The 26,513-nt window shown below is 46.4% G+C and overlaps 3 protein-coding genes across 3 annotated transcripts; 1 reads left to right on the forward strand and 2 right to left on the reverse strand.

Annotated features, from left to right (window-relative positions):
* The first annotated feature begins 11,094 nt into the window (after positions 1 to 11,094).
* On the forward strand, positions 11,095 to 12,362 carry LOC109761519 (peroxidase 2). The gene has a single exon (XM_020320337.4). It carries the CDS (start codon positions 11,104 to 11,106, stop codon positions 12,064 to 12,066), a length of 963 nt encoding a protein of 320 aa, XP_020175926.1. The 5' UTR covers positions 11,095 to 11,103; the 3' UTR covers positions 12,067 to 12,362.
* A 1,794-nt stretch (positions 12,363 to 14,156) lies between these two features.
* LOC109761515 (peroxidase 2) lies at positions 14,157 to 16,165 on the reverse strand. The gene is made up of 2 exons (XM_020320335.4): positions 15,611 to 16,165; positions 14,157 to 15,288 (listed from the first exon to the last, which is right to left on the reverse strand). Exons 1-2 carry the CDS (start codon positions 16,106 to 16,108, stop codon positions 14,524 to 14,526), a joined length of 1,263 nt encoding a protein of 420 aa, XP_020175924.1. The 5' UTR covers positions 16,109 to 16,165; the 3' UTR covers positions 14,157 to 14,523.
* A 3,787-nt stretch (positions 16,166 to 19,952) lies between these two features.
* LOC109761514 (peroxidase 2) lies at positions 19,953 to 21,284 on the reverse strand. Its single transcript, XM_020320334.4, has 2 exons — positions 20,974 to 21,284; positions 19,953 to 20,894 (listed from the first exon to the last, which is right to left on the reverse strand). Exons 1-2 carry the CDS (start codon positions 21,190 to 21,192, stop codon positions 20,130 to 20,132), a joined length of 984 nt encoding a protein of 327 aa, XP_020175923.3. The 5' UTR covers positions 21,193 to 21,284; the 3' UTR covers positions 19,953 to 20,129.
* Between the last annotated feature and the right edge of the window lie 5,229 nt (positions 21,285 to 26,513).

Consider the following 26,513-nt stretch of genomic DNA (forward strand, 5'->3'; position numbering starts at 1 on the left):
CGCCACGAGGCGGAACCAATCTAGGGCTCCGGCAGAGCTGTTCTGTCGGGGACACTTCCCTTCGGGAGGGGGAAATCATGTCCATCGTCATCACCAACGATCCTCTCATCGGGAGGGGGTCAAACTCCATCAACATCTTCACTAGCACCATCTCCTCTCAAACCCTAGTTCATCTCTTGTATCCAATTCTTGTCTCTAAGTCTGGGATTGGTACTTCTAGGTTGCTAGTAGTGTTGATTACTCCTTATAGTTGATGATAATTGGTTTATTTGGTGGAAGATCATATGTTCAGATCCTCTATGCATATTAATACTCCTCTGATTATGAACATGAATATGCTTTGTGAGTAGTTACGTTTGTTCCTGAGGACATGGGAGAAGTCTTGCTATTAGTAGTCATGTGAATTTGGTATTCGTTCGATATTTTGATGAGATGTATGTTGTATCTCCTCTAGTGGTGTTATGTGAACGTCGACTACATGACACTTCACCCTTGTTTGGGCCTAAAGGAAGGCATTGGGAAGTAATAAGTAGATGATGGGTTGCTAGAGTGACAGAAGCTTAAACCCTAGTTTATGCGTTGCTTCGTAAGGGGCTGATTTGGATCCATATGTTTCATGCTATGGTTAGGTTTACCTTAAAACTTCTTTTGTAGTTGCGGATGCTTGCAATAGGGGTTAATCATAAGTGGGATGCTTGTCCAAGTAAGGACAACACCCAAGCACCGGTCCACCCACATATCAAATTATCAAAGTACCGAACGCGAATCATATGAACGTGATGAAAACTAGCTTGACGATAATTCTCATGTGTCCTCGGGAGCGCTTTCCTTTATATAAGAGTTTGTCCAGGCTTGTCCTTTGCTACAAAAAGGATTGGGACACCTTGCTGCACTTTAGTTATTTTTGTTACTTGTTGCTCGTTACAAATTATCTTATCACAAAACTATATGTCACCTATAATTTCAGTGCTTGCAGAGAATACCTTGCTGAAACCGCTTATCATTTCCTTCTGCTCCTCGTTGGGTTCGACACTCTTATTTATCGAAAGGACTATGATAGATCCCCTATACTTGTGGGTCATCAGCCCGTAGGTGGTGCAGGAGGCGGGTTTGGCTCAGGTGCAGAGGTCACAGCACGGATTAATATGCAGGGCCAATAATCAAGTGACACATGTCCCGGTGGGACCAACTAATAAAGCCTTTTTACTTCTCTCTTTTTATTCTACCAGTTTCCTTGTTCTCAATCTTCTACTCCACCATTAATCAAGGGTAGAGACCACGAACCTTCACGTCCTATGAAATCAACGTTTGTAATACTAGGGTGCTTCCTCGAGAGAGTAGCTAGCTGTCATCCCATTGACGACGACGACGCCGTCGCCGCCGGCCGCCGGCCGCCACACAAATGAAGCTCCCCGTGCTGCGTGAAGGCGGCCAAGACGGAGGATGTGCTCCGCCGCTCCAACTCACCTCCGTGCATGAGGACTGTGAATTCAACGCTATGGGTGCTGCTATCTCCACTACCTAAGGAACCATGGTCCAATCGCTGCGTTTTTTTGACTGAAGTCTAATCGCTGCGTGCCCCTCAGCTTTGTGATGTCGTCCTCCGCGGCCCCGCCTTGGCCGCCCACACCATCACCTCAGCCTTGCGCCGCCGCCACCTTGGCCTCGATCGGATTCATGGTCTCTAGTCTAGAAGAAGAACGAAGAAGATTAAGAATCAGGTATAGAGAGAAATAAGAAGGCTTCATTAGTTGGTCCCACCGGGACATCTGTCACTTGATTATTGGCCCCGCATATTAATCCGTGCTGTGACCCCTGCACCTGAGCCAAACCCGCAGGAGGCCGTGTGAAAGCAAGCAAGCGGCTGCAGGGGCCCAGCCTCCCAGGGCCCAGGTAAGGCAGTTTGGCAGGCTGAGGCGTGCGCTAGCGATCGCGGATCGTGGTTAGCAGGAGCGTACAGAACCGATGGAAGCCATGCAACGAGGATTTGTTGAGAAGAAAAAAGGTTTGGAGCAAGTCCCAATGTGTAGACCTATGTCCATGAGCATCACGTTGTGGATCAAAGTTATTTGTTCTTGTGTGCTAAACATACACGGAAGGTTACTAGGAAAAGGGAAAAGTTCTGAAGAAAAGGGTCCACGCATACACGTAGAAGCTGTGAGCAAACCAAGGCAAGAAAAATAATTTGTGCGGAGGACCACTATGGTCAAGATTGCATGAGGTTTGTTTTTTCTGGTGTCAAGTTTGCTGGAAGTATTTGGAGCGTGTGCAGCAAGGACCCCAACACGCACATAAGGCTTGGAGGAGCCTAGAGTGCGACGTGGCAAGATCATGCAAACATAGGGCGTCAAAGCAAGACACGAACATGTGCGGACGGACACGACGCAGGGTGGAGCATGGTTGCAGTCGGATAATTTCGGCTGTGTCGGACTGGACTGTCTGACGGATCGACGGGGATGTCGGTCAAAGCAGAAGACGGTGGTGATTTCAGCGATGACACATAGGAGCGTGATGTTGATGGTGGATGACTTCTGGGGCATGGAAACACGTGGTGCAGGCCTGAGGGCTTGTGCGGCTTTGACAGACTATGGCACAGGGTTGATTCAAGACGGTGCACACAGGAGAGCTTGAAGTCGACAGGGCGCGAGGGTAGCATGGCCAGCTACATGGAGTCATGTTGAAGGTGGAGCTGGAGTCTGATGGACGACTTCACTCTGTGCTGATGGAGGGGCTACGGCGTAAGGATCCGGAGAATCGTAGCCTATTTCAGCGGGAAGGCAAGAGACACGTGATTCAGACTGGGTACCAGTGGTCTGAAGGAGACATGATACTCGGCATCAGTCGGTGATGATCGGTGGTTCTCTGCAGTGGGGGTTGAGGCAGTGGGGGCTAGCTATCCGGGAGGCTCGACCAGGACAGCAGAGGCTCGACGCGGTGATAGCGGCGAGGCGTGCGGTAAGCACGAGACACAGCAACAGGCCAAGGCACTGGTGGTCAGACATGTTGTGCAGGGGGTGCTGAAGCAGTGTTGACGAGTACCGGATTCAAGTTGGTGACTGGGTCTATCGGTGCCGGTTGATGGACATGAGTTGACCATGGAGAATCTGAGAAAGTGGCGGAAAGTCTGAAATTGTCAAAAGCTGAGAGAGTACATGGCCGTATATTCTGTGGTGTACGGTGCACATGGCAAAGTGCGGATGAGAAGTACAAAAGGAGGCGGAGTGCTATAGCGGTGGGACATGTCAGAGACTATCCGGAAAAAAGGATGAGACAACTGTGAATTTGACTCAGGGTGACACAGGGCGACGGTGAAATTCCTTCAAGTTTCAGAGAGATGGTCAAGAAAGAGCGGTGACGTTGAGTTCAGGTAACTCTTATATGTGGCATTCAATACGTGAGTTGTTCACTTTCACGCAGACATTGGTCGGTGTGTGATGGCGTTGAACGGATTCTCTGAAAGTTGGGAGCACGGACTAGAGTAACAAGGAACTTAATTTTGCTCGAGTGTTGACTGATGTGGTCAAGAAAAGGAGGGACTACAAGTTGCAGGTGGAGTCACATGGAGTCTGGGAGTAGCAGCGGTGCTCATGGCGTATCTCAAGTCCAATGTACACGGAGGTTCGACGCATGGATGAATTCAAGGTGATGAAGAATATTCGCCAAGGTGGAGTTTGTTAGAATTGTGTCGAACATTATTGTACAAGGTAGGTTATAGTTGGACTTGGTTTTGGACTGTGTGTAGACAGGGTAGGAGTTGTGTCCTAATAGGACACCTGTATCCTAGGCCTCTCATATATAAGGGGGTAGACACATGATGTAACCTATGCCAACATAATAGCATAGGCACACGGGGGAGCTGGCGGTGTGTGCCGGCGCCCGGGCGGCCGGAGGTGCGGTATTGTAGCGGTGTCATGGGGAGGAGCGCCCATAGTTATGCCCCGGGGATGTAGCCATATCGGTGAACCTCGTTAACAAATCTCGGTGTCGTACTTGTGTGATTGCTTGGTCTTCGGTAGATCAATGGTGGCCTCAGATTATTCTAACAGGGGTGTCCGATCTTTGCAAGGGATACCACTTAAAATAGTGTTTTTTAAGGCATGCTCAACTTTATTGCTCAAAATGCAAGTTTACATGGGTAGTTACAGGACCATGAGGCTCAAGCAGCTACAAATAGCGCTTCTGCTAATGACATGGCATGTTTGGCTGTAGGATTTGCCTCAAAATTACATTTTTTTTTATGAAATACCACTGAGCTTTATTAATCAACTAGAGTTTCTTTTACATAGCCCGTGGGCTCCAGGAGCCAAAGATAGCGCGCTGGCAGCAGAGAAAAAGAATTCCCAGCAATCTTATGGGCATCCCATTAAACATTCCACTTTCATGCTTGAACAAAACCTATCCATGTATGATTTGATGTCCTGAATCTCTCTGATAATCATCGCATTCTCTTCCAGAGAGCCTTCTTGTACAGTTTTGCTAGAACTCATCTAGCTGAGTTCTAGTTATGTCTCATTCACTATTATAGTCATTGAATGTGATGCTATAAGATGTGTGTGCTAACGTGAGTTGGTATTCCTTTGTATCTGTTTTTGTTTTCCAGGTGAATGAGATCAAATTATATCTCATCTAGATGAGTTCTAGGCACTCCCCTTCTTGTATGCCTCAGACAACCCCCATTTAATCCAACACAATTGTCACGAGTCTGAAACCTTCATCTTGAGCAAGACACAAGGCCTCTTGGCATTCTATCGCTTCAACAATCGAGGGAACGAACGCTCAGCCATGATCAAAATTGATGCTCCCAAAAACTTCCCGTCTTCCTTGCGAAATATTGCTGCAGCCGAGCTGCTCCCTAGTCCCACCGATAGAGCTCCATCAACATTGCCTTTTACACCACCCGTTGTCGGAGGGATCCACGCACCACCTTGAGTTGACGGCCGAACTGTTTAGTGACCGGTCCTTACGATGTCCGCCTCACACTCCCTGATAAAGATCACGATGAACTTACTAGTAGCAAACGGTGATTGAAATATATGCTCATAAATCACATCCCTGCGCTCCTTCCAAATTTCCCATAACGTCACCATGAGCTTTACATAGTCACCACTTGAGAGCGAATCATCCAACTTAAAGCACCAATTTTTTGCCTCGAAATTACATTCTATTTTCTGATCGGTCAATGCGGTGGCGGAGTTTAGGCCACAACTTTAGGAGAGGCAATGAGCTAGGGGCGAGCTTCTGGGCTGGATTAGATTTCCCTGATTATAAGGACTAACATGAAAATAAATCTTCTGGGCTGGAGCGTGATGACCCAGAATTTCCCTGATTTCAAAATAGATGCCTTTTAAAACAAATTAGCGATGTTTTTAAAATACATAAACATTTTTTGAATTTGCAAGCATTTTAAAAAATTCATGAACTTTTCTCAAATTCACAGTTTAAAAAAATCCTTGAACATTTTTTCACTACTAGAAAAAGTCTGTTAGTGGCATACCAGTTTTTGAAGGTCACCCATCCTCACACTACTCCAGCCCGAGCACGCTTAACTTCTTAGTTCTATCCAATCCCAGCACCAGCTCACTCAACAGGCACTTGTTGATATATCTATCATATCAATCCTATTAAACCTTGTTGATGTCTAGGACTTTGTTCATGTTCATGAGTGTGATGAAATTTTGAAAAAATATTTCAAACTTACCGGTCATATTACGTATCATATTTTGAACATTTTTTCCAAAAAAAAAATTCGAAACCAATTTTTTTCTTCTGTTACTAGTGGCGCACCTAGCAAATGGTGCGCCATTACTAAGTTTGAAATTTTTTTTCCATTTCCCCCCTCTAGATCTTAAAAGCCCCGTATCTTTTATTCTATTAGGTTTTTGGGATTCTAAAAATCTTCAACGGGGTTCCCTTGGTTGAATTCGGATGTAACTTTTCGAGTAGATGATTTTTCATATAAAAAACTTTTTAATCCGAGTTCGTATGCAAAAGTTATGCCCATTTTACTAAATTCCAGAGAGATTTTGCAAATAAAGTCGAAATTCATATTTGTAAATTTTCCCAACAACTAGACCACATATCACATGAGAAACTTATTTTTTTTTATTTTTTTGACATTTCCATCATTTTTTAATCTTTTTTAAAACTGAAAAGGCGGTTGGGGGGTGCATTTAGTAATGGCGCACCTTCAGCAAGTGCGCCATTACTATGTGTATGACTTGGTCAAACCTTGGTCAAAGTTAGTAATGGCGCACCTATACAAAGTGCGCCATTACTAAGTTTGACATAGTAATGACGCACCTATGCAAAGTGCGTCATTAGTAAGTTTGACCAAGGTTTGACCCAGTCATACACATAGTTATGGCGCACTTTGTAAAGGTGCGCCATTACTATGTCAACTTAGTAATGACGCACCTATATAAAGTGCGCCACTGCTAACATTTTTTTCAAAATTAGTAATGACGCACCACACACCAGGTGTGCCATTAGTAATATGGCCAATAATAGCGTACCTATATCTGGTGCGTCACTGTTATATAGCAGTGGCGCACCACATACATGGTGTGCCATTAATATCCATATTAGCTATAGCCGTTTTTCTAGTATTGTTTAATGCATATTTTGTTTTTATCTATAGAAAAAATAGAATGTATTATTTTCATGAACCCATGGTGTTTATGTGGCTACCTAGCGACCAAGCACCAGGGAATCACGAACCTAGCGAGGCGAGTGCTATTGGGTCACGTAGCCCGTTCACATCAGTGCTGGCACTGGGGAGTGGGGACTCCTCGAGCCCTGGGAAGGAGGTCTAAATCATTTTGCGAACATTAGAGCATCTCTAACTGATCCCCAATAAGGCATTAGAGGATGATAAATTCGGTTTTCCTCCTCTAACCAGCACCTAACCGAATACCTATCCTTGTTAGTGGAGCATATTTTTTACTCCGAGGCCACTTCGACCGCTCCGCGTATGTCCCCCTCCTCTCGGCGCTCGCATCTCAACCGTCAACCGACCACCGGCACCGCCTCATCCCCTCGTCAGCCGGGCTCAACCCTCGCCCAATAGCTCGTTCTCGTGCCTCTACCAGTCATCAAGTGTGGTTACTGCTGGCGGCTAGTGCTGCACCTCATTTTGAGCACGCCGAAAATCCCGGATGGATTTTCTACAAGTGTGAAAAGGATGGAGTGGGTGCCATTTTGTAATGTTGTCCTTCTGATTCGTCACAATTTGAAACGTGTTGTTTCCTCAAAATTGTATGTAGGAAGGCTGCAAGTTTTGGTATTGGAAAAAAGAGTACATTGATCTAGCAAAAAAATTGCTAGATGTTGGTGCACTAGTTGCTAAAGATAAGACTAGAGAGGACACAATATCGAAGTTTGAGACTAGATAGGACGCAGTGTCGAAGTCTAAGACTAGATAGGGCACAGTGTCAAGTTTGAGGAGACGGATTAAAAAAAGTGTAAAAGCTCGAGAAGCCAATAGAGAAACGCAATAATGTAGGCAACGAAGAGATAGAGAAAGCTTTGACCGTACTAGTTGGAGCAGTTAGGGAAGTGGTGTTTCCATTATAGTATGCATTTTTTCTTGTAGTTTTCTTTGGATCGGTTCTCTTAGCGAAGAACTGGTGAAGTATGTGATTAAGTGTCGTTTAACACAATAATTGAGTAGTGAAGTTTAACTCGGTGACCCCAAATTAAAGAAATTTGGCAGAAAAAATTAGGGAGTTAAGTAAGGGGATCGGCTAGAAATGACACTTTTACAGAGGAGCAAATATCCTTTGCTAAAGGATATTCGGCCATATCATCCTCTATAAAAAAGGTTAGAGATGCTCTTGGTGATGTATTTTCTGCAGCAGTGAGCTAAGGTATTTGCCTCGAGCCATCAGCTTCACGTGTGCTTCCACCGAAAATCTAATATTAGTCATCTCATGAGCTTCCCCTCGAAGAAAAAGTAAGTCATCATGAGCTGTACCAGACGGAGGACCATGGTCATACATCACTTTTATCGCAACACAAGCGCCGCACCCAGAATATATTACAAGCAAACCGTCCACGCTTTGCCAATATTCAGCAAATTTCGAAGGGACTGCCTAGCCAAACCGACAAGATCTGAGACGTGGGAGAGAGTAGGTGGCAGCCATCTCCTCTCCGCCTCTCTCCAGAGCATAAAATTATGCACCCAACAACCCTAGCTTGCTTTCTCATAGTTGGAGCATTGTGCACATGTTCAAGCCAACCTACCACTCGAGATCTCTAATCCTTCCCATCACGCGGCAACCACAAAAAATACGAAAGCGTAGGCTTTATTCGCCTTCCCGCGAGAGCGCAACCACAACATACTTCATGAGCTGCGAAAAGAGAGCGGAATACTGCTTAGATAAATTAAAGGGATAGAGTTGTTATACAACACAGGCCAACATGTGCATGGATGCAGCTGTGCTGGACCGTCGTGTTGCTCATTAGCCGCCCTGGCATGGATAAAGCTGAGTACCAGTAGTATATTGTTGTTGTTTTCATGCGAAAAAGAAATGCTTTGTTAAGAGGATGCATGGGAAGCATTGTCATTATGCGAAAGCAGCCATAATTAATGTTTGGTACTGCTAGCTACCAAGTGTCGATGACTCCTGGAGTGCTTATTTAGGTACCTCTCTTCAGAGTAAGATCGAAGTTGTCAGATACAAGATCTAGAAAAGAACTGTTTACTGAGGCCACGATATAATCAAGCACATGTCTCATTCAAACTGAAAATATTTATATTTTATGAAAAGGAGATGGTATATTAGTAGTTATAATATAAAAGATAGGTCCCTTCCTGGCAAAAAAGGAAGATCACATTCACAGAACCCATTTTTTTTAAACATACCCAAATTAGTGAAAGAAAATAACTTGTCATTACCCATTGAAGAAAAACACTGATTTCTCCATGTGTAAAGAATTCAGAATAAGATAGAAGATGTCATATAAAAGATGTTAAGAAAACAATTTTGGAGCCCACAATATCATCAAGCATGCGTATCATTCAAACTAAACATATGTATACTTTTATAAAGATACATTTTTAGTTAATATAGGAGATAACCGAGATGCACATTCGGATTATCTTGTCATTTCCCATTGGAGCAAACACATTGATGACATGTTTCTCCATGTGTAACGAATTAGATACAAATATATGTGCTACAATAGGTTTTCATGTCCCTATTGATTTATATTAATTAGTTCGTCACCAAACCTTGAAAGGGCAGGAGAACCACCAAAAATGTTAAACATACGACCATGGCTTATGGAATAAAACTTACATGCATTATTTTCACTAACAACCCACTAATACCCCTAATTTCACGGTGTCCCCCATTGATTTTCAACCAGTTTATGCCACATCGGTCTCTAACATCCAAACCGTAAAAGTGTAGCATTACTGAAGAACCCCCATCGTGTTGAAATGGACATGTACTCTGGAAATACTACGGATGTTAGAAATACTGTACCGCACCAAATATTCACATTCATCAATGGTCTTGAGGGGTGAACTATTAAGTAAGGGACTACCATTTGGCATGGATGGTGAGCTATCTCAAAAACAATGAAAAAAGCAAGGGACTGGCTAGAGACCAGTCGACTGAAAATTTTACTTGGGGTCAGTCGATTGGTTTCTATCCATCCGATGGAAAATAATCGGGTGCCGTCTTCAATCTTCAGACCACGCGTCTTCCACCTTGAACCGCCCAGCCACCACCGGCCCAACCTCCCGCGGCATCCTCGCCCCCCCCCCCCCCCCCAACCACCGCCCACCGCCGTGTTGCCCCCGCCCCCAACCACCCCTCTAACCTCGACCATGAGCAGATTTTTCTGCTCCCCCCACACCTCTTTTTTTCGAACACCCCCCCCCCCCCCCCCCCGTCCAAACCTCTAAGATAGATCGCCCGTGGCTGCTCCTTCCTTCCCTCCAATGACTGTTGCTTCTTCACTCGAAAATCGACTGACCCAAATTGTAAATTCATGTGACTTAAATGTAGCTATTGCGATTAAGTAAATACAACTCTAGGTAAAAGTAACTAGAACAGAAAAGGCTTTGCATCTTTTGCATTTTTGCAATCAAGGATAGACCATTCATCTGTTTACTGATTATCTCATGAGTTAGTTGGTAGTATGTTTGACCTTTAATTTAAGCGAAATTAAACATTTCTCTCCCTTAATTTACCCGCTGATCATATTTGGTCACTCAGTTCTAAAACCGAACAACCTTTTCTTGGGGAAAGCCATAATGTCGGTGTGTATTAATCGGTAAAAATAGTTATCCACAAGGGTAGCAATTAAGAGCATGATTTATCGCTTATCGTCGTCTGGCCGATAAGATAAATTGGCCGATAAATCAGCCGATGTGGCGATAAATCGGCCGATATGCCGATAAACTGGCTGATTTACCCCTTATCATGGGCCGACCGATAAGTTCACGATAAGTGATATCCTCAACATTGGTTAATAATACAACCAACAATCAGCTATAAGGAGTTGCCATGTCATCTAGAGTTAACCTAATAGCCGGCATGTATAATAGTAAATTTAAACGTGTACTACTTTATTAATAGTTGGCCCACCTTACAACCTCGCAAAGAGTCTTGGGCCTTGTGTTGCAGCTGGCTACTAGTGAAGAATCCGCTTCTCTTCTCTCTCTTCCAACTAAGCAACGATATAATATTTTAATCCTTATAGCCTGCTTATGTCATCTTATTGTACTTGCTCTAACAAGGTTGGAGATCATCCCACCAGATAACATTATCGTTCGGTGGTTCCCCACAGCCTTCTTTAGCAAGTTCATGAGCAGCCTATTGCTTTCCTAGGGCAATGCATGAAAGAAAATTAAACAAGCAAAATCACCTAAAACCGAACAACTTAATCCCTCAACTAACAAAATCATTTGATCCCTCTCAAGTGGTTTATCTATGAGGTGGCATGGAACCATGTTCTACGTATGGAATATCTCTTCCTCGCTCACTTTTCCCACCTATAAATAGGATCTGCACATATGAGCAGTCCACACAGCCACTTCTCGAGATCCATCTCCCCCTACACTCACACGTCCACCAGCTATAACTAGGAGCCATGGCGGCTAAGCTTGCCATTCTGATCTCATGCGCCATGCTCCTAGACGCGGCGTGCCATGGCCTCGAGGTGGGCTACTACAGAAGCACGTGCCCCAGAGCCGAGGCGCTCGTGCGCGCCGAGGTGAAGAAGGCCGTGCGCGCCGACGCCGGCTCCGGCGCCGGCATCATCCGCATGCTCTTCCACGACTGCTTCGTCGAGGGCTGCGATGCCTCCGTGCTGCTGGACCCCACGCCGGCCAACCCGCAGCCCGAGAAGCTGGGGGCGCCCAACAACCCCAGCCTCCGGGGCTTCGAGGTGATCGACGCCGCCAAGGGCGCCCTCGAGCGCGCCTGCCCGGGCGTCGTCTCCTGCGCCGACATCGTCGCCTTCGCCGCCCGCGACGCGTCCTACCTCCTCAGCCACGCCAGGGTGAGCTTCCACGTCCCCGCCGGCCGCCTCGACGGCCGCAGGTCCCTCGCCAACGACACGCTCCTCTTCCTGCCTGGCCCGACCTCCAACCTCAGCACCCTCGTCTCCGGCTTCGCCGCCAAGGGCCTCTCCGCCGAGGACATGGTGGTGCTCTCCGGGGCGCACTCCATCGGCCGGTCCCACTGCTCCTCCTTCGTCCCCGACCGCCTGGCCACCCAGTCCGACATCGGCGCGCCGCTCGCTAGCCTCCTGCGCCGCCGGTGCCCGGCCAGCCCGACCACCGCCAACGACCCCACGGTGGTGCAGGACTTCGTGACGCCCAGGAAGCTCGACAACCAGTTCTACAAGAACGTGCTCGCGCGCAGGGTGCTCTTCACGTCCGACGCCGCGCTGCTCTCTTCGCAGGACACGGGGAGGATGGTGCGCGCCAACGCCAGGTTCCCGGCGTCGTGGGAGAAGAAGTTCGCCAAAGCGATGGTGAAGATGGCCAACATCGAAATCAAGGGCAGCGGCGTCGGCGAGGTCAGGAAGAACTGCCGCTTCGTCAACTAGCTGGCAATGCACATACGCAAAAACTAGTACTATTTGATCCCGTTTTCAATTGGTTGTAAAGAACATCTGTGGTGTTTTCTTTGCTCGTGTTGCTTTTTTGAAGGGAAGATGCTGCTTTATTTGTTGATTATTTTTCTCCTGCCTGCTGTATATCTGTTGTCTGGCATGCACTGCCTTTCCCAGAAAATGTCGCAGTATATCTTTGTTGTTTGATTTGTATGTGGTATTTGCCACAACATTGCAGTGCTAGATGTTTCACATATCCAATTGGGGCGTGCCATTGTTCAAATCCAAATGAAACATTTTGCTCCAAACTTACGTTTCTTAATAGGAATGCCAAGAAATTTCTATATTGGGCCTTTTGCACGCACAGTGGTGGATTGTATGGGGCTGTGGCCGCCGAACAACATCCAGGCACCGATACCCTAAATGCCAAAAGAGACCTTCGGATTAACGCCTGCGTGCGCAGATGCTATTTCACACTCGCGAGCGTCAAAACGACGTGGGTTCAATGAAGCTCGGCCACCCGACGCCGCATTTTGGGCCGGCACACGGTCGCGAGCTGATTCTTCTATTTTCTGTTTCTTTTTTCTTTTTTTGTTTCTGTTTCTATTTCTTTTCTGTCTGATTTTTCTTTCTTTATTCGTGTATTTTAAGAATTGTTCAGCATATATTATAAAATTTTTCAATATATACTTTAAAATTGTTCACCGTATATAAAAAAATTAAACAAATGTTCAGAATTTCTAATTTTTGTTCATATTTTCTAATTTTTTGTTCACTTTTCCAAACATTGATCAAATTTAAAAGTTTGTTCAAATTCTAAATTTGTTCACCATTTTCAAACATTATTTCCGATATTTGTGAAAAAATTGCATGAATTGTTTGGAAAAATTAAAAAGAAACTCGGTTCTGCATCTGCAATGGTTCTTAAAGTCAGGGGCTGCGGATCAAGCATTAGAACTCATCATGTCTACTGGTAAGGATCATGTAATAACTAGCGCGAGAGTCGCGAGTTCGAGCTCTCGCGTGCAAAGTACTTTGTTTAAAAAAATGTACGCCTCGGTTTTGTTAGCTCCAAATGGGCGGGCCCATTTACATATGCGTTCAGCAAAGGCTCGACAATTTGCTGCCCACGGGCGGCAAATAGGAGCTCTCGCCTGCGTGCGTCAACTACCATGACACTTTCTGTTTTTGTCGAGCCTTGCTTTGGTCTCTGGTTTTTGATGGACGGGTGGCCTCGCTGAAGCCCACTTTGCCCTGTGAGCAGTTATATATATTTTTCTCTTTGGTTTTTTATTCGGGTTTTCACCAAACAAGGTTGTTGTCTTTTAGGAGCTAGATATTTTAAAACCCTATTAAAACTAATAGAAAATTGTTTAGTATGTGTTATGGAAAAGTTAGTATATATTACAAAAAGTTCAGTGTATATTAAAAATATTAAATGTGTATTAAAAGATATTAATCATATTATTAAAAAAGTTCATCGTATATTAATAATTTTTCAATTTATCAAAAATGTTCATCATATATTAATAAAGTGTTCAGTATGTGTTTCAAACATATTCACTGCATACTAAAAAATTTCAGTGTGTATTTGAAAAAATGTTCACTATATATTGAAAAAAAGATCACCATGTACTGCTGAACTATTAAAAATTAAAAATATGCAGAAGTAATAAAGAAATGACCCTGATAAGTCCCAAACGTTCGAACTTTGCTCATGGCAAATAGAAAGTTTTTTATGACAACTTTCAAGACGTCGCATCAAGGTGAGTTGGTACTTTTTTGAGTTTCAAGACGTCACATCAAGGTGATACACTTGCGAATAGTTTACAGCCGAGTAAATTGCAAGAAACCACCGCTTTAAAGACTAGGTTAGTAGAAAACACAACTATACATTTTTTGGCAGAAAACAACATGTCTAGCTAGCGTAATCTTTTGGCAAATAACACTGGTTGGCAGATTAGGGCTGATTGAGCGCGTTTATGATGTTTTCTGCCAAAAAACATAATAGTGTTTTTTGCTAACCTAGTCTTTAAAGTAGTGGTTTTTTCTTGCAATTTACTCTTTACAACCGGATTATGCATTGAGTGTAGAGCATATTGGTTTTTGCGTGGGAGACAAGAGAGATTGTGTGGAAAGCAGTATAGGTCTCGGCGTGGAGTGAAATTCGCATGGTCAAGATTCATGAGTGACCATGAAAACACGGAGCAAAATCGGTAACATGATGAGCTAAAAAACAAACTTCATTTGAGAAGTAATATGATCAAGTACAATTGAGCCAGCTATTTAATTTAATTTAACCAAAGAATGGAACAATAACATGCTTCTACTTATAACTTAACCAAGGAACCAAAATGCATGGAATCAACAAGGACAGATGCTCCAAAATAAACTGATGGGAAAACCTAAACAGTGTGCACGCTTGGTTTTAACTACAAGTGGCCGGCAATCCTAGTTGTTGACGACCCTGCACATCTTCCTGATCTCCCCATTTGCGGCGGTCTTGAGCTCGATGGCCGCCATCTTCACCATCGCCCTGGCGAACTTGCTCTCCCACCTCCTTGGGATAAGTGCGTTCTCCACCACCTTCCTGGCTGTCCGCCAGGACGACAAGAGTGCCGCGTCGGAGGTGAAGAGCACGTTGCGCTTGAGCACATTGGTGTAGTACCGGGTGTCCAACCGGTTGGGCGTCACAATGTCCTGCACCACTGTTGGGTCGTTCGTGAAGTTGGGGCTCACCGGGCACTTGCTCTGCAAGAGGGTGGCGAACGCCGGGTTCATGTCGGAGGGGTTTGGCGGGAGCCGGTCGGTGAAGGATGAGCAGTGGGACACGCCGATGGTGTGCGCGCCGGAGAGCACCACAAGGTCATCCTCGTCGAGGTTCTTGGCCTTGAAATTGTCGACGAGCTGCGAGAGGTTGAAGAACGGCGGCGGAAGGAAATCGAGCGCCTCACTGGAGAGGGACACGCGTCCGTCTAAGCGCCCTGCCGGCATCCTGAAGTTGATCCTGGCCCGGCTGAGGAAGAAGGACGCGTCTCTGGCGGCGAAGGCGATGATGTCAGCGCAGGAGACCCTCCCGGGGCAAACCTTCTCGAGCGCCTCCTTGGCTGCGTCAATCACTTCGAAGCCACGCAGGCTTGGGAAGTTGGGTGGGCTGAGCTTCTCCGGCTGCGGGTTGGCCGCTGTCGGGTCGAGCAGGACGGAAGCATCGCAACCCTGTAAGAAAACGTCGCGCGCGCGCACACACATGTTAATGAACACCTGGCATCACACCGACGCAATAGAAACATGTCTGTACGGACCAAGACGAAGTAATTAAAATATTTATCTGACATCTGAATTAATCGGATCATGCTTACGTACCCACTAGCAGTATTTTCTATCCACAGTACGATTGTAGCAATCACCATGAACATTTCTTTAAGAAAACATTCACGAGGTTTTATGCCTTGCGCGCGTACTGCTCACATGCACATGGCAGATATCGTGGAGTATTATTACTACATGCATGAGTGGATTTTCATAATTACAACTGTACCTGGACGAAGCAGTCGTGGAAGTGCATCCGAATAATCCCAGCACCGAGGCCGGGGTTCTTGGACGTGGCGTTCCTCACGGCCTCCCTGACGATCTTTTCCGCCCGTGGGCACGAGCGCCTGTAGAAGCCGACTCGCAGTCTCCGTCGTCGTCCTGGGGACGGAGAAGGGGTTGGGCTCGGTGGACTAGCAGTAGGTGCAGCCATGCTTGGCTGGCTTGGTGCCGGGGTGGCAGCAGGGAAAGTGTAGCTCGGGCTAGCAGCTGGGGAGCTAATGTGGCCTGGATAGGAACCTTGATAGGCTGGCATTTCGGGTACCGGCGGACTAGCGTAGCTTGGATAGGAACCTTGGTAGGCTGGCATTTCGGCTACCGGCGGACTAGCGTAGCTTGGATATGAACCTTGGTAGGCTGGCATTTCCGCTGCCGGCGCGGAGGCTTTTTGAGCAGTAGCCACGGCGCCGAGCGATGCAAACAAGATTGCAACGGCAAGGTTTGCCATGTCTGCAGGTTCGGTGCTTGAAAGTTGAAACAGGCTGCGCTTCAGCCACCGTGCCTCCTGACGCTGTTGCGCTCGTCTACTTATAGATCAGCTCCGTGGGGTAGTTCGAGGGATGTACCAGGAACGAATTGTTGTTTCGACCGCTATACATGTGTACAGCTTCTTTAATTTGTATATATGTTGTAGATCAATGTCAACTGGGCACATGGATGAACATGAACAACTCATCGATCCGGGGTTGATTGATTTGTCATGTATATCGCTTCTGCGCGGACGGAGCTTGTGAGTTGTTGAGGAATGTTTCAGGGGGAGGGTATAGGTAGCGTAGAAAGACAAGTTTTTAACAACACAGTAATGTCGATTGGTTCCAGTGGAAGGCGAAGACTTTTTTGGAACAATAATTCCATGCATGTGTGCAACCAGGATTCCAACTGTGCTGTACATCATGCTGCGGCGTGATGCACGATGGACATGTTCTGAACATGTTACGGTGCCGATCGATGATTCTCTTAGTGGGAGAATGGACAACAACCGGTTGTTGTTTAGAATTTGTTACGGAAACAAGTCCGTTAATAGCTTGACATGTAGTCCTGGATTTGACAATGATGCTCATATTTTTCTGAATTTATTTCAGTCGTTCCAGCAATGTGCTTTCAATGATAGAAGATGTTCCCGTCGGCTACAAAGCACCTTTGACGACTTCGTCAATCTCAAGATGATGTACCGGCTTAGTTTTTCGGAGGTGCTCGTAGGGGTAAGGGTATGCGTGCATGCGTTCATAAGGGTGATGTATGTGCATATGTATGAGCGTCCACATCTTTCTTGTGTTTCAATTTTTTTTCCTTGACATGTATTAAGCTTTAAACTCCAAGTGATTAACAGGCGTATAGGAGACATTACAATAGGAGAACGACCTCTTGTGGGCATAAACTAAGACATACTCCCCATAAACAAAATGTAAGATATTTTTACGCCCTATACAAAACCTGAAAATGCCTTACATTTTGATATAGAGCTTGTATTTACGATAAAAATGCCTTGTATGTTGACTAATTTTCTCTTAAAAAGAGGGTCCACCGAGCCTAAGCATCAAATGGTGCACACAACCATATACCATTGAGTACTAAGGACTGAGCATCTAGAGTGTAGTACAAAAATTAAAATGAAAAAGAGCTCAAATCTCAAAACAACCAGGCCCCAACAAGACATAATGGGGAGTGTCACATATCCTATCATTGGATCATCGTCTGGCCCAGTTGAAGAAACATCGTGCGAGCATCTCGAGTCAGTCGCACTCAAAGTTTGCGGATCCTTTGTCCTCCACATGAAGTAGGGTATACCAAGTCGGATTAAGCTGGGGGCTATATAGATAACCTGCAAAAAGTTAGGAAATTTAAATTTGTTAAAAAGAGGCCATTACGACATTTCCATAATGCTCAAACTAAAGCACAAACGCCGACTTGTATTTACGCCTTTAGAGAGGAGGGAATTGCCCTCAACCAATTATCGAACATATTCCCCATGGTAGCTAGGGGTGGTAGATTATACCTTACATGCACAATCCACCGGAAAAATGTCACAAACAAGCAAAATATGAAAAAATGATAAATGTTCTCCTCCTGATCACACAGAAACCACACTTTTTGCATTCCTTCCAACGACACCTGACCATGTTATTTTTGGTCTAGAATTACACCTTTGTGTAAAAACCACATAAAAATCTTTATTTTCAATGGAACCTTTAATTTCCACATGTATTTGTTTCGAAAGACTTGATAATTGTTAATAACATATGCATCATGGAATTAAAAGAAAATCCACTTGAATTTTCAAGCTTCCACCAAAATGAGCCATCCTCATCAGATAGGTTGACCAACATCAACCTCAGAACCAAACAAATCCATCCGTCCATTTATTCCATCTAGCGTTCGTCGAAATTGAATATTCAACGGGATCACCCCAAGAACCAATGCAACATACACATTTTTCCCTTGCACGATGTTGTACAGGTTTAGGCATTGTACTCCCAACGGGGAATCATCAAGCCCGGTATCTTTCCAAAACAATGTAGGTTTTTCGTTGCCTACAACAAGTTCCCCCCTCCGCCACTCATTTCCTGTTTTGTCTTCGTACATTTCCAACTAGTCCATCTCCACTTCGGAGCTCACTGCCCTTTTCCCGTGCTTTCGGAGACTCCAGGTCAACTCGTTTGGCCGCATTCGTCCTCGGACGGATTCTCGGTTAAATCTCTCTATCTGGAACTTGTTCAAGGATGGCATGACCATCGCTTCAAGGCGATATGGTGGGCACATATTCCTCTTAAAATCAAAATCTTTCTTTGACAGGCGGCGAGACTTCGTTTGCTGGTTGATCAAATCATGAAAAGAAGTGCACCTGCAGCTGCTGGCCGTTTTCTTTGTCGAGAGAATGAAAACACAGAACACATTCTGTTTAATTGTGATCTTGCCGACATGTACTGGAGCTGTGTCCGATCATGGTTGAACCTTAACTGGAACCCGAAATGGTTTGATGATCTCTTTACTTGTCTCTTGAATTTTCCAGGCCAGTCTGTTGTGTATTTTGGCTTGCTTTCGCTGCATTCATTTGGTCCTTCTGGATAACTCAGAAGAAGTTTACTACCAGACATGTTTTTCCTAAACATAAGGATATCTGTCTTTTCAAAATGGTTGCCCTGTTACAACAATGGAAGCCTCTCGCTAAAGCCATGGACACTGACACCATCTCTATGACGCCAAGATCCATGCCTCTAATACTGACCTTTGTTCAGCGCCTGCTTCTCCAAGGACATAGCTTCATCATGATTTTGTTGTTCCTTTGGGTGGTCTGCATGGCTTGTTTGCCCGACCGTCATGGTTTGCACTTGCCTTGTGTGCCGGTTACTTGCCTAATACTTTTTGTCATTTGTTGGATGACTCACCGGTTTGGCTTTATTTATATAGCAGGGCTCTATGTCTTCTCTCTCTCTCTCTCTCACACACACACACGAGGGGGGGGGGGGATGAAGATGACTTGTATGCACCAACGGGCTATGCACCAATCAGCAAGCCATCAAAAGGTTCTAAACAATTTCACACCATTCACACAATGTGCATGTGCCATGCATAAAATTTCTACTCCCTCCGTTCCTAAATATTTGTCTTTTTAGAGATTTCAAATGGACTACCATATACGGATGTATATAGACATATTTTAGAGTGTAGATTCACTCATTTTGCTTCGTATGTAGTCACTTGGTGAAATCTCTAGAAAGGCAAATATTTAGGAACGAAGGGAGTAGTCGATTAGTCAAACTTGGACCCATAAATAGAGTACTTGAAAATAAGATACAAAGCTTATGAAAGCATTGCTCATTACGTATTTGGTACTACCTCTGTACACTAATATATATAAGACATTTTTGCAGTTTCACTTAAACTGCAAAAACTACATGGAACCACAAAAACGCATTATATTAATGTACAGAGGGAGTATTTCACAACTAAATTTGTATTATTAACAGCGATAAATTTGTCCTCTAAATATCCGAAATCAAATTTGTATCGAAAGTACTGCATGAACGTCAGTAGCCCGCACGAACTTTGGACGATGGAAGGTTTGGACGGTGCTATCAAGTTCTGCTCCATACATGAACGGCTGATGTGCTGTATTGTTCGCAGATTGTCTAAAGTTTATCGTGTGTGTAGCAGCGCTCAATCTGTATTGGCTCTTTCTAAACCTGTTGAATGATGAACCCGAGATCTAATGCAATAGCGCACCTAAAACCTTCGGTGCAAGTCGCCCACATAAATTAATGCATTCACAAAAAAAGTAGATGACTGGATAATAAGCCGGAAATGAAAATTTTATTCAGGCATCTATCACCTATCGTGAATAAAACCCTGTTAATCAAATTACAACCTGGTCAGCTGAGTGCAGCAAAAGAAACAAAAGAAACAAAATGCAGCAAAAGAACAACATACATGCACGTTCCAATGTTAAATACTACAAATAGCCAGCAACCCTATTTGTTGACGACCCTGCAGTTCCTCCTGATCTCGCCGTTGGCAGCGGTCTTGAGCTCGATGGCAGCCATCTTGACCATCGCCTTGGCAAACTTCTTCTCCCAGCTCCCGGGTTTGAAAGCGTTCTCCATCACCTTCAGCGCCGTCTTCCCCGACGTCAGCAAAGCCGCGTCGGAGGTGAAGAGCACGTTGCGCTTGAGCAGGTTGGTGTAGTACTTGTTGTCCATCCGGTTGGGGGTGACGATGTCCTGCACCACCGTGGGGTCGTTGGTGAAGTTGGGGCTGACGGGGCACTTGCTCTGCAGCAGCCTGGTGAGGCCGGGGTTCATGTCGGAGGGGTTCGGGGGCAGGCGGTCGGTGAAGGAGGAGCAGTGCGACACGCCGATGGTGTGCGCGCCGGAGAGCACCACAAGGTCGTCCTCGTTCATGTTCTTGGCCTTGAAGCTGTCGACGAGCTGCGTGAGGTTGAAGAAGGGCGGGGGAAGGAACTGCAGCGACTCGCTCTCGAGCGACACGCTCCCGTCGAACCGGCCCGCCGGCATCTTGTAGTCGATCTTGTAGCCGCTGAGGAAGTAGGCGGAGTCGCGTGCGGCGAAGGCGATGACGTCGGCGCAGGAGACGACTCCAGGGCAGACCCTCTCAAGGACCGCCTTGGCCGCGTCGATCACCTCGAAGCCGCGCAGGCTGGGGAAGTTGGGCGGGCCGAGCTTCTCCGGCCGCGGGTTCGCCGGCGTAGGGTCCAGCAGCACCGACGCGTCACAGCCCTGCACAAGCCAATGTTAACCACGTGCTCGTACGTTGCTTTACATGCATATAGAAAACAGTTGATAGTACGCCACGTACCTGGACGAAGCAGTCGTGGAAGGCCATGCGGATGATGCCGGCGCCGAGGCCGGGGTTCCGGGAGACGGCCTTGCCGACGACGGACCTGACGATGATCTCCGCCGCGGGGCACTTCCGGTTGTAGTAGCCGACCCTCACCCTATGCCCCGGCGCCCCCTTGCCCTGGCATGTCGCCGCCAGGAGCAGCACGCACGAGATCCAGATCGCAACCCTACCCATCGTTGAGCTCGATCGACCCACTAGAGCCGAGTGTATGTTGGGTGGCAGGAGACTGGAAGTGGAAGCTACAGTCGTGTGGTTGAGGTGTGGAATCGCTGCTCCTCCGCACGTCCATTTATACGCGCGGGGCTGAAGGGGATTGGTCCTGTCTGCGTTTCTTAATCGGGCAGAGCATGTTCCCTCCCTAGACGCCGCAGCGAACATGCGAGCACAACTCAGCATACATCCCATCGTGCTCCGGAGCGCTGACTTGAAGGAAACCCGGGCCGCCGGGTTGATAAATAATCTAGTCGTGAATGTTGATGTAGGCATGTGCAGATCCGTGAATCGTGAATGGTTTGCAGCTCAAATGCTTGCAAGGCAGCGTGGATGGATAGGTTTTTCTTTCCCGGCTAGCTGAGGTTAAATTAGCACACATTCAGTCCGAATTTGATGTCTCCAGTGTGTATTCTTCGCTGGCGACATGTTTGTTTACTCCACACAGCACATGGTAAACGACATTCGATCGTTTCAAGAGGGCCTGTCGGTCACGGCGAATTTGCTGGACATTAGACGACGGTGTACGTTATGACAAAAGTACTGCATACAACCAGCGAGCTCAAAAGTCCACACAGAAGGATGATCATAGATAGATATATAGTAGATCGTTGGATAGCGCGCGACCCTTCTTCCATGCCCTGTAATCGTGCAAACCGACGCCTCATAATTTGTTCACGGGAAAAAGAAAAGGAAAGAACAAAGCCAGTGTGATCTACGCATGGATCGATCGTGCACCAGTTTGATGGATAATGCCTTATAATTGTCGATGGGCTAGATCTGGGTTCAACATCTCGCTGCGTCGCGTACCAACCGGTAGTTCGATCACTACTTCACCAGTCACGGGCGTGATGCTAGCGATTAAAATGGAGTTTTGCTACCAATAATTCTACACTTAAACTTACAAGGATTTTAGTCTGCAACTTCTTTTGGCAAATACGATAGCGGACCAGCCGGTCGACCGAAACCCTAGCCGCCAAACCGCATACACCCCTCTAGCCACCGCCAGGGCGCCGGCGTTGGCTGGAATGTCCTGATCCGGGCGGGCTGCTTGTGGAGGAGTTGGATGGCTGCCGTAGGTTGGTGAAGGACATGTGTGCTCCGGTAGCAGTATTGGTCAGGCGGTGCTCGACGGCGGTGTTGGTAATCTAGTGCGGCGATCTTAAACAACGACTCATCCTGGCTAGGTCACCAGAGAAGTGGCAGTGGGCACGTGGTCCTGGACAGCAGTGAGCTTGAAATCCGACCCGGGCCTGTCGTGCAATGGTATGGGTGTTGTTTTTAGGTTTTTAGGAAGTATTCGAGTTCGGTATGGGGCAGCAAGGCGGCTGATACATCTCAAACGTATTTATAATTTTTTATTGTTTCATACTATTATAATATCACTTTTGTGGTCTTTTATAGGAATTTATTATTTTCATGGCAACACATATCTAAGAGCATCTCTAGCAAACCCCGTATAATGCCCTGACCTGCAAAATAACCGTCAAAAACGGGTTCACGCGGAAAATGCTGCCTGATCAGACTCCGCAAACGCGTCCAACCCATAAGGTCTTCTTTGGTTCATAGGGTAGGTAAATTATAGGAATAAGAAAGTCATAGAAAATGAGATGACATGTATCTCAAGTCCTATGAGTAGGAATAGGGATGAAGATGCCCTTTGATTCACATCATAGGATTTTTTCCATTGAGTCTAGCCTAATGTTTATTTTCCTATGAAATGTGAAGGATAGGAAGAATTCCTCCATAGGAATAGTATTCCATTCCTACAAACCAAATGGCTCTAATGGTTTTTTTCCTATAGAAATCCTATCCTATGAAATTCCTACAAGATTCCTCTAAACCAAAGGAGGCCTAAATGTTTTTGCGGGGCGCGGCAAAATTCCCACCCTAACCCGCAAAAATGCGGGTTCTCCCCCTCGCCCCGTCGGTGCCATGTGTATAGCTGTAGCGGTTGGCAGGGGGGGGGGGGATTTCAGCCCGCGCTTTTCTCCACCCAGTGTCGCCGGACCGCCGCCTACGATTCCGGCCATACCCAACCGTTGGGATCACGCCGGCGGGCGCCACACGCCCCAGATTGTCGTCCACCACTTCCTCCTACCTCAGTCGCCGCCTCCAAGCTGCAGATCCACGGTTGTTTGTCGCGGCCGCTGGATTTGGCATTTTCGGCCATCGGTGGCTACGCCAAGCCATGGATTGGTCGGGGAGCACCCAACGCAACCCCGACAAAGCCCTAGAGCCGCATGCAGGTACTGGATCATCCTCTAGCCGCCATCGTCGGTTTGCCGGCAAGGATTCGGCTGGCCGTCGCCCAGGCTCCGCGCTCACGCAGCGGCTCGCCGGCTCGCCGATGCCGCTCATACAGTGTGACGACTGCACACGGACAATGCTGCAGCTAACTTCTAGCACACCGAACCACCCCGGATGGATATTCTTAAAATGCGGAAACAACGGGGCATGTTGTTGTTTCCATTCGGCTTTGTCAACTTATTCGGTTCAATTTCGATAGCTTATGGAGATTGTCAAGTGTGTAGGAACATGGATGCTCATTTTGGTTTTGGGAAGGAGAATACATTGATTTATTGATAGAAAGAAACTTAATAGATGTTCGTGCACTCCTTAGTAAAATTGAGGCTAATGATGCGGCTGCATGTGCAATTAGAGAAGAAACTAGAGGGGAAGCAACATCTACTTCTTTAGAACCAAAGAAAAAGAATGAAGAATGCAAGATCAAGAATCCGCAGATCAACGACGAATGCATGGAGAAGATGTTGTTCCAACTAGTGGAAGCAGTTATGGAAGTTGGATATCTTCTAAAATGCCTAATTGCGGTTCTTGTTTTCTTTTGTCTTGCTGTTCTAGCAAAAATTTGGTGAATTATTATGTATCCAATTCCCTTGAAGAGAATAAAGAAGCAAAGAAATGTGTTTTCACGCCGGAAATTGAAATGCAGAATATCTTTTTTACGGGTCCATTTTACGGCGTCTGGCTCTGCCGCCGCCCGCGCTGGCCCGCAAAGCCGTTTTCCGCGAACTGTATACGCGTTTTGTGGGTCAGCATTATACGGGGTCTGCTAGAGATGCTTTAAGTTTGCATGTCAAACATTAAGCAAACTAAATGGCGGCAACATGCATATATGATGAAACAAAATTCATGACCACACAAAATTGCTATGATATTCAAAATTAAGAACTGCCACCTATGAAGATACAAAAGTTGCAATGTCCATTATATAGATCATGAAAATGCAACTGATCTAAAAACTCATGTATACTAAAAAAGGAGGACAAAAAAGTTTGACACATACGTGGTGATTATTTCATTCATGAAATGATGACACAAAGGTGCTAATTTTGTAAGCTGCAAAAAAAACTACACACTCAAGAAAACACCCCAATTTGTGTCATCTCAGTCAATGCATAGCAATTTATATTATCCGTCCTCGAGCTTAGCTGTTAGCCCCCCCCCCCCCCCCCCCCCCCAAACATGTGGCTGCAGGGAGCGCCGCCCTTATGGAACATATCGGCGTCGGCTCCGCCGCTACTCTCCTGCTTCACACCCCGCATTCTCAAGCAGCGTTGCATCGGGGACAGCTCCGCTCCCCCCCCATTCCGGGTCCAGCCTCCTCGAGCAGCGCCACCGCCTCCCTTCCCTCTCTACGGCAACTCTGAACCGCTGGAATCACAACATCACCACGCGCGTGGCTCCCTTTTCTCCACCGTCATCGACATGGTCGCGGCCCGAGATCTGCCTGCCGCATGACGTGCGGGAGCCTCCGCATCCGCGGCGTGCCACTACTCCACTGTTGGGAACAATCATTACCGTCGCCGAAGAGAACGAAAGGGAATAAGGAAGGAATCGGCGATGGAGCGGCCGTGTGGGAGAATGAAATGGGGTAGGAGTGGGGAACAAGGAAGGGAAGACAGAGGAGTGAGGGGAGAGGGGAGGCATTCCCGGTGATGGTCCTTTATACCGAACGAAATACAAATCTGGTGTGGCTAGTTTCCCTTGCCCTAAGATTCATACTTGGAATCAACGGCACAGGAGATGTTCACTCTCAAATCCAAAATGTCCAACGTATTATTTTTATCGATTCTGAAAAGAGAAGATATTGAATAGCAAGTTGCTTAGTGTAACGCCCACGATGCGGCTATATCTCCCACGTGTCGAGCCACGACTTAGAGGCATAACCGCATAGTGGTTTTGTCGCAAGAAGGGTCATCGTCACACAATCCCATGTAATGAACAAGAATGGGATAAAGAGTTGGCTTACAATCGCCACTTCACACAATACATAAATATAATTCATACAACATCCAAAATACACACATAGACCGACTACGGTCAAGATCCAAATGAAAATAAGATAACCCCAAATGCTAGATCCCCGATCGTCCCAACTGGGCTCCACTACTGATCACCAGGAAAAGACACATGTAACGACCACGTTCCTCGTCGAACTCCCACTTGAGATCGACCCCATCATCTGCACTGGCATCGTCGGCACCTGCAACTGTTTTGGTAAAATCTGTGAGTCACGAGGACTCAGCAATCTCACACCCGCGAGATCAAGATTATTTAAGCTTATAGGAAAGGATGGTGTAATGAGGTGGAGCTGCAGCAGGCAATAAGCATATATGGTGGCTAACTTGCGCAAATGAGAGCGAGAAGAGAAGCAACGGAACGGTCATCACCTAGCAATGACCAAGAAGTGATCCTGAACTCCTACTTACGTCATTCATAACTCAGACCGTGTTCACTTCCCGGTCTCCGCCGAGAAGAGACCATCACGGCTACGCACACAGTTGATGTATTTTAACTCGGTCAAGTGACAAGTTCTCTACAACCGGACATTAACAAATTCCCATCTGCCTCATAACCGCGGGCACGGCTTTCGAAAGATAATACCCTGCAGGGGTGTCCCAACTTAGCCCATCATAAGCTCTCACGGTCAACGAAGGATAAACCTTCTCCCGGAAAGACCCGATCAGTCTCGGAATCCCGGTTTACAAGACATCTCGACAATGGTAAAACAAGACCAGCAAAGCCGCCCGAATGTGCCGACAAATCCCGATAGGAGCTGCACATATCTCGTTCTCAGGGCACACCGGATGAACACTACGTACAGCTAAACCAATCCTCGAGTTTCCCCAAGGTGGCGCTGCAAGTGGCTCTAGTTTGGACCAGCACTCAGAGGAACACTGGCTCGGGGGTTTAAATAAAGATGACCCTCGGGCTCGCGAAAACCCGGGGGAAAAGGCTTAGGTGGCAAATGGTAAAACCAA

The sequence above is a fragment of the Aegilops tauschii genome, chromosome 2 (assembly GCF_002575655.3).
Source record: "Aegilops tauschii subsp. strangulata cultivar AL8/78 chromosome 2, Aet v6.0, whole genome shotgun sequence".
Lineage (NCBI taxonomy): Eukaryota > Viridiplantae > Streptophyta > Magnoliopsida > Poales > Poaceae > Aegilops > Aegilops tauschii.